At 39.1% G+C, this 9,065-nt stretch overlaps 1 protein-coding gene across 1 annotated transcript; it reads right to left on the bottom strand.

Annotated features, from left to right (window-relative positions):
- Nucleotides 1-1,931: 1,931 nt before the first annotated feature.
- On the bottom strand, nt 1,932-7,626 carry LOC134096210 (uncharacterized). The gene is made up of 9 exons (XM_062549957.1): nt 7,596-7,626; nt 7,014-7,319; nt 6,665-6,835; nt 3,268-3,298; nt 3,063-3,112; nt 2,921-2,951; nt 2,770-2,807; nt 2,447-2,548; nt 1,932-2,029 (listed from the first exon to the last, which is right to left on the bottom strand). Exons 1-9 carry the CDS (start codon nt 7,624-7,626, stop codon nt 1,932-1,934), a joined length of 858 nt encoding a protein of 285 aa, XP_062405941.1.
- Between the last annotated feature and the right edge of the window lie 1,439 nt (nt 7,627-9,065).

Raw genomic sequence — 9,065 nt, 5'->3', positions numbered from 1 at the left:
CAGGTTTCACAGGGAATGGAGCATTGCAGGTTAACTCCAAAGCATCCCCTTCATATACAGTAGTTTTCCTTGTGGCTATGTTTGCTGGTTGAAAACCAGCAATGTTTACTGGAATAAAAACAAAGAGTCAAATCATTCAGCCTGGCAGTATTCACTCCACAATAAAAGCAAATGTGGTATTATTGACATACCTCTTTGAAATGACACATTTGATGGACATCTATTTGCTTTAGAGGGGGAGAGATTTAAATGAAAATTGTGATATTCAAGCAGGAGAGCCTGTGTCATGACTTTTTTCATATAAAACCAGGGTAGCATATACAGTATATACAGTACACAAACATACTGTACACACATATAGAGTGTAATGTAGCTCTTGATTCAAAGCAACACTAAAGCACTTTTCCTCTGTCACACAAGCACTATTTGTTTATCCTGCAAATAACAATGTCCACAGACAAAGTAGAGTATGTTGCATGATTTTATGAAAGTATGATGTATTGCGACATCGAAGCAAGTCAAATTTGTAGTTTCTTATGTCTCATTTCATGGAAGTTCAGATACGCTACCCAATCTGGTAAAGTGTAGCCTACAAATGAATGTAGTTGAAGCGCACCCACAGATAACAGTATCAACAACAACATTACTAAACTACTAAACTCACCAAAAGAAATCTAAAACAGTAAATAAGGAATACTCACCCATTATAATATACATGAGCACTATCGCTGACATGGTGATTAATATGAGTAGGGGTATACCATCTGAAGACAGTTAGACCAGACTTAGACCAACCCCCCTTAAGTCTGCTCTACAAAAATAAAGATGAGTAGTATGCCGTATAAAGAGCAAAGTCAAATAAAAATAAACACCTAGTATTGTGTTGCGGTTGCCGTGTATAGGTGGTTAAAGAGACAGTGAAAGAAGTATGAACATGCTTGAAAAAAGAAAAAAAAAACGGGTCAGTGTGGTGAAACAGATATGCAGTGCTGCTACTGACCATTTCAGTAAACAAGTAGATAAATCTTAAACCAGTTTAAATGATAACCTAAACACCGAAAGTAAAACAAAAAGACCATTAATGTGTTTTTAACATTATTGCTGTTTGCCAGCTCTTATTTACAAGCCTTGTTGGTTTGAGCCACATTAATAGCACAATATTTAAGGTCTTATATTATGCTTCTTTTCCAACAAGTCAAAATAGCCCTATGGATTGAACGAAACATGTCCCTGAGTATTTGAGCAAAAATCCTCTTAGATTACACATCATCACCAGCTCCATTCTCACTAAATGCAGTTCCTTTCAGAATAGGCTGTTTTTTTAGTCTGGCTATCACCATACTAAGCTCAATCTTTTAAGATTGAATATTATGGTGTATGGGGAGGCAGGCTGTACAGTATGGGGAGGCTGTGCTTTGTTTCTACTGCACAAGAGGCGTGATCAATGGGCATCGTTCAAAAGACCAGACCAACGGTCCGGTGCGTCTTTTGGATAAGCTTCTGATTGGAGCCAAAGGTTCTGGCAGGGAACAGAAAAGATAGTTGTGCAGGTTTCCAGCCCGAGCTGGAAGTTCAGCCAGGGTTCACCAAGCCTACTGTTTCTGGTGCCTGTTGCCTTAAATGAACAACTGCTGGCCATCAGTTTGTTAGTTTTTTGTCAGTGACGCTCAGGCATGTGAACATGAGAATGGCTGGATGAACGGGGAAAAGGAAAATATCAATTGTTTTTGCTCAAGGGGAGGTGGAATTAGTAATTAGTGGCTACACAGACAGGGTTGGGTGTTAGCGAATCAGCACGTTGCAGTCTAGAACGATGTATGTATGTTCATTTTGTATTATTATTATTATTGGGCAAACAAACAAGATGTTCAGTGTGGGAGTGAACATGTTAGGAGCAGAATATACTGTAACAAAGAATGCTCCACTAGAGATTAGCTGGCCTGAGAGCCTTTCGTGCAGTCTACACTCTCAAAAAGGATGCGTTGGAAACTGATGTGTTGAGGTAGGGACACCACAGTTTGTGTTGCTTCTAACAGAAGTTGTGTTATTTTAAACACATTGTGTAACAAATAACAAAAGCAGTGTGTCCTTACCTAAACACATCAATGTGTTATTTCCAACACATCCTTTTTGAGAGAGTAGTCAGAAAAAAACTAATTACAATGCTGAACTCAAATGCAAAATATAAAGAAGTAACATTTTTTCCCATTAAGTAAAACAGTATGAGCACAAATAATTTCAAGGTCTCAGTAAGTGCTGATGCTGGTTGTGAGATTTATTCTTAGTTGTTTTTCAATGTTCCTTTCACCTTCACATTCTGAGAAAGGGTGACCAGGCACTATGACATGAAACAGGACAGGAAAGCTTGCTCACATTAAAGTCACTGTTTACAGTCCGTAAACCTGGCAAACTGTTGTTGTCATTTCAGCTGAAGTACATCCCTCACTTCCTGGGGAAACATGTTGACTGGTTGGAGTATGGCTCAGTCCATCAGATTCCTCATTTGCATTAGTGGACTCTTCAGGCGCCTGCTCTTCTCTGGCATTATCTGTGTGAAACAAACACATGACCGAAATGAGATTACTGACAGAAAAATAATTGGTCTACAGTTGTGCTGGTGGTGCAGTGAACAAAAAGGCATGGTCAGGGGCAATGGGAACCACTCTGTGTGGCCATGTGCAAACTGCAGTTTGCACAGAATTACACCCTAGAATAACCAAGAGAGCATAATAAATTCAAAGTCAAAGTAAAAAATACGTGTGTGCATACCATATATAATTCGGTTGTAGCATTCTTCTTCATAATTGCTACAAAATTAGAGGAATACATGGTCAGAAACATCTGACGTGAATGAAGTACATGGTCAGAAACATCTAAGGAAACACAACGCCATTGAAAAAAAAATGTGAATATACTATACCTTATTGGAGAATTTGGAGGTGGAGTTCTCGCTGTTTTAATATAATGTTTAATATACACTTATAATTGAATTAATAAATGATATCAAATTTACCGAGCTGAATACAATAGCAGTGAGACAGTGAAGATAATATGGTCTTTACCTGATATGGATGGGCTGGTTATACGGGAGGCACGATTGAATTGAACAACTCTGAAGATAGATAGATTGATAGGTTGATAGATTGATAGATAGACACAAAGAGTGAGAGAGGAAAAGAAAGTGCAAAAGAGGAAGAGAGTTCATCAGTGAGCTCAAATGGCGTTGATTATCATGTGTAATATGATGATTGAAAGAGGTGAGGCTACCTGGTCTGCTTTCTGTACCTTCGACAAAACCCTACGTTCAAATGAGAGAAAAAGAATTTAGTGTATAGTTACCTATATATATGAATTATTGTGTTTTCATTAGCCTAGCTTTATATAAAAAATGAGGGGTCATTTAGAGCTGGTCCCCCTCATTGTGTGTCACCATCTTGCTACAAAAAGAACGAACCAAAAACTATTCACAAAGCATTTTATCTTACCGCTAACTACACCGCTGCCGACTTGAGCTTCCAAGAAGCTCTGAACGCCCTGCCAAGGACGCCGTGGGAAGCTTTGGAAGCTTTGGACGCTTTTACCGCCCTGACATCGCAGCATTCTTTGTTCGATCGTGTGCGGTGCTGGTCGTTTGCTGCTGAACCGCGTCATAGCTCATTACCATAAAGTTGAGCCGATTTCAACTTTCTGTTTGACGCTCAAGTCATTCAAGACTGGAAGATCGGGATGCCACTTTAAGTTCATTTTCGAGTCAAAGCAGGTGACCCAATACTTTTGGCAATATAGTGTATCTATCTATTTTTTCATTAAAAGGCCATTTTGTTTTACCTGAGATAATAAATAAATACAGTGGGGGGACTAAGTTGACTAAAATAATAAAATAAAATCATCTTTTGACAATTGGAGGGCTGAGAACCAAAGGGGCGTAAGTGACATTTCACCAACTTTACAGGAGAGCCTAAACAAATCTAACTGCTTCTATATGTTCACAGTTAAAGAACTTTAGGTTTTTTGTCCAATAACGTTATATTTATAAACATTTTACGTCAAATGTCACTTATGCCCCTTTGGTTCTCAGCCCTCAGATCTTTTGGCAAGGTGTTTTTTCCAGTTAGCCTATTAGCCTGTTTGTTTTGCATTGAGCTCAATGAGCATCAAACAGGCTTATAGGCTAACCAGAAAAAAACAACACCATGCCAATCTCTAGGGGGAATGGTATGTGATGATGTGGGGCTATTTTAATTCCAAAGGCCAAGGGAACTTTATCAGGATGCATAGTATTCTGGATCCATGAAATAGCTGGCCTTTTAAAAATATATATTTTTAAAAAATCCTCCTGCTCCTATGGGAATTTAACATAGGGGTAATATACTTATGCCCCCTGTATTTAAGGAAGAACATTTATTTATTTACGATACATTCTTAGGCTGGGTGAACCCTGCCTGAACTTCCGGGAAATTTGAATTTCGCTCGGCAGCTCAGGCTGGACACCAGCAGATCAAAATCCTCTGTTTACTGCCAGAATCTTTGGCTCCAATCAGAAACGTCCATACTCTAGTCCTGGCATGCTATTGGCCGGTGACGTGACGATAACGAAACTTAAGCAGCAATGAAACGAAAGCAGCAGCCGCTGTCGCTTCTGTTTTGGAAGATGTTAATGGCAAGTTTTCTTTGAAAACAGAACAAAAACTTGCCCTGGAACAGTTCATACAGCAGAAGAACGTGTTTGTGATTCTACCGACCGGCTTTGGTAGGCTAAACGTTTTATTTACCAACTATCCCCGGTCGTGGCAATTGCGTACGGAGTCATTTGAACGATGCACATTCATCACGCCTCTTTTGCAGTAGAATTAAAGCACATCTTCCCCAGGCTAATGTTCAATCTTAAAAGATTGAGTTTAGTATGGTGAAAACCAGACTAATACATTCTTCAATCACAAAGAAAATTGGTGTGTCCTGAAAGGTTTTTTTTTATTAATGCTAGGGCTGTCAAAATAACTGATTAATTTAGATTAATTAATTTGAGATCAAATAACTGATTAAAAAAATGAACGCAGATTAATCGATGACCTTTGACCCAGAGCCATTCTAGTCAGTAACCATTAGACCGTAAAATGGGGAAAGAATGTGCTGCCTGGATCGTTGATTGGAACATTTACTTTAAAAAAAAAAAAAACGGCCTGACGGTGTTAAAAAGAAAGTGTTGATTAAAACAAAGTCCTCTGCAATGTCTGCAGCACAGAATTTGCTTATCACTGGAGTTTTCAACTCTTATGTACCACATTACCGCAAAGAAATAGTGTTGACATTGCGATTTTGCGATTACATTTTATATGCGATTAATTTAGATGAATTAATCACAGAGTATGTAATTAACTCATTCACTGCCATTGACGTCTTTAAACGTCAATTTAGACACATACGTTGACTGCCATTGACGTCTATAGACGTCAATTGCCTTTTTCAATGGGGAGGGCTCCTGGGTGGGCTTGGGAACGATCTGGCAGAGTTTCAGGCTTGTAAACAGACTGTACTAGCGATCCCAACCGCTAGATGACAGCAGTGCCATTTGGATGATTAGTATCTGCCTGCAAAGTGCAGATACAGAGACATGCAACCAGCATGCAACAAGCTAACACTGAAGATCGACCACAGTGGATCTAGTTTGCACGCGATGCAAGGAATACATATGCTTACTTCTTACATCAAGGATGGAAAACACGTGAACGGTATGATCCATTTACATTGGATACTGCTATATAGACTAACAACAACTTTGCTAGTGCTAGCTTGCTAAGTCTACCGTCCTGTTCAGAGTCTTTAGCGACCATCAGAGTCCCTAGCAACCTTGACGAGACTGACGAGATAACAGTGCAATCGTGGTAGACATACTCCTGAATCGCTAACGTTAAAAAGTTGATTTTCACAAAAAGATTGTTTTCTCCATGTTTTGGTCAAAAACAGGTGTTTTTAGCAAAACTAACCCATGTTCTACTGACGATTACTAAAGAACGGAAAACGATAGAAACAAACCGTTTTTTCCTGGTGAAAGAAGAGAGTCTACTCTTTCATTTGGTACCTTCGGTGTTTACATAGTCATAAAGCTCACCGTTCGGTGGATCTTGGAAAAACAGTCAAAATGCTGTAAAACGTCTGGCAGTATGGAGCGCTCTGCACTGAAAATCGCTGGCAGCCAATGAGTTAATTAGATTAACATTTTTAATCGATTGACAGCCCTAATTAATGCATTAAGATCATTTGATAAAAGATGATTTTATATTCCTCTTTTTAGTCAACTCTAGCATGGGGTCAAATACTTAGTCCCCCCACTTTATGTCTGTGGCCGCAAAGATTTCGGAACCATTTAAAATAAATCTATCTTCTTTAGCCTCAGGCACACTGTATAGCATACTCGCTAATACTCTGCATATATGCTATATTGTACAGTATGATATTTCTGCTATATATATCATACTTCTTGTCATGTTATCACAACACTAACAAAGCTGAAATGATGGACACAACAGAGCACAAATGCAATTCCAGTAATAGCAACTGAATCCAATGAAAACTTGCAACCCCTAAGTAGTAGCCCCTAACAAACATGAAATACGTAATGCTTAATACAGTGAGTATTGGTGTAAAAATATCAGGGGCAACTCACATATCTTCAGACGGTACCAGTAGTGCCAAATCATCACTATCAAAGTCCCTAGTGGTAGAAAAAGAAGTAACAGAAAGAGCATAGAGTTGTCTGCCTGCAAAGCTTCCTCCAACATTGGTGTGGGTCTAGCTTCCTCCAACATTGATGTGGGTCTAGGCTTAGATATAACAACTGCAAATAGATAGAATGAAACTCATAATGTAGTCATAAATATTATTCAGAGTAGTTTAACACTTTGTCTCCAAGTACATACCTGGAAATATAGTATACATTGCATTCCAGAAAATGTTATCTTAATTTCTATTATTCTGAAAAAGTAAAAAATTGTCCAAAACATTTGCTACGTTACCTAAAGTGATATAGGTGACGTTCTTGTCTGTTGAACGAACAAGTTCGGGTTTGTGTTTGGTCGTTGAGTACACACAGCTGTAATGGCCGGTGTCTGACACATTAACATGAGGGAGTTTGAAGACGACTTCTTCTCTATTAACATGGAATTCTTCGATTTGGATCCCGATTCCATTTTTGCACAGATACATGGTTGAATAGGCCTTGTTTTTTTGCATATCAAAAAGTGTGCACTTGAATTTCACATCTTCTCCCTCCAGTGCTTGATCTTTTCCATAAATAAATGCTGGATTAACATCCACTAAATCTGCCACAAAACACAGAGTATAATAAGAAAAAGAGCAAGAAGAAAGAAGAGGAAGAATAAAAACAACAACAACAACAACAACAACGCCATCGACAACAACAATGCAAATAAGAATAATTTTAGACAGGAAGTGGTATTGAACTGACCGTACCAGTCTGAAAAGACACATCCACAACAACTGCAAGCACTGCAATTTAAAAAGATTATTTTCGATCTCATTTACTGGCACTTATCACTTGAAATTTCAGTATTTTTAGAAAGGTACGGTATACTCACAGAGGGTAAACTGGACCATCAGTCTTATCATGTCAAGTAGCACAAGTGGTTTAGACTAACGGCTCAAGCAAATAGTACTTCAAGTGGTCTACTATTTTAGGGCTACCTGCAGAAAAAAACTTTCATGTGGGTGGACGTATGTAGTCAGGGTGTTTTTTTTTTTAATACTTATTAAAAAATGTGATGTTCATCAAAATACTCGATTTTCCTAGCCCCTGCTATTTGTTCTTACTTCAGGTCATGGTCTGTCTGGATTGCAGTGCCTGGCATAAGCTGGCAAATGTCATGGTAATGTAAAACATGTTACTTTGCTTTATGCTGGTGACTAGTGCTATACTGTAGGCTAGCCCGGTTGACACCAGAGCACATATCTTGAGGTTTCTTCCTATATGTATCTCCAATTCTAGGGAGTTTTTCCTTGCCCCTGTTACTCATGGGCTCTCTTAGAATGTTTAACACTCTGTAAAGCGCCATGAGACATGTGTAATGATTTGGCGCGCTATAAGTGAAATTAAATTGAAATTGAAATATCTCTCAAGTGAGATTCAGAGTGGGTCTGGAAAGGCTTCATTGACTTATGACATCTAGGGGTTTAACAAGCAGTGCACTTAACGTTAAAGGTGCTGTCAGGAATTTTACACGATTTCAAGCCCAGAACTTTTTTTTTTTGTCGCATTCAGCAATCATCTCCATCTCCTGGGCAACTTACGGCCCATGGGCTATACCTGACCGTCCCGTGTAAGGTCTGTGGGGAAAAAAAGTGGTCACGAACCTAACTGCAGATGCACGCAAAATCAACATTGTTGCTTTTATTTTGAATTTATTGTGCACATACAAATGCATACACACACACACATACTGTACATTAACGCACACATGCATAAACACACAAACACACACACACACACACACACTTAAAGACACTTACATAGACATACACACACAGACATGCACGCATACACATGCATACGCATGCTCAGACTCACACGCATGCACACAGACAAGGACCCCACACACACATAAACACAAATACGTACACACACCAACATACCGCACCCACATACTGTGCACACACACACACACATACAGTACCACTACCCCCACCGACACACTCACAAGCAATACACACACACACACACAAAACATGTACAGACACACACACACACACACACAATCACCCCATTACCCCACCCACCCACCCACACACACTCACACACACACACAGATAAGCACATACAGTATATACAAAAGCAAACGCACACATGCACACACTCATTTGCATGCACAAATGTTGCAAGAGTAGGTGGATCATGGATGGTGTAGGAGATGGAGACAAATTGACAAGCACGATTTATTTTTGCAGAGAGAATGTGCAGGACTTAGCGGTGGTCATATTTTGTACCACTTTGCGGTACAAATGTGGGAACATTTGTTACGAATTTGTTTTTCAAAATAAGGCAGATTATTACA

This window comes from Sardina pilchardus, chromosome 11 (genome assembly GCF_963854185.1).
Source record: "Sardina pilchardus chromosome 11, fSarPil1.1, whole genome shotgun sequence".
Classification (NCBI taxonomy): Eukaryota; Metazoa; Chordata; class Actinopteri; order Clupeiformes; family Clupeidae; genus Sardina; species Sardina pilchardus.
Note: the sequence above shows the minus strand (reverse complement) of the source record. Positions and strands in the feature narration are given on the sequence as shown.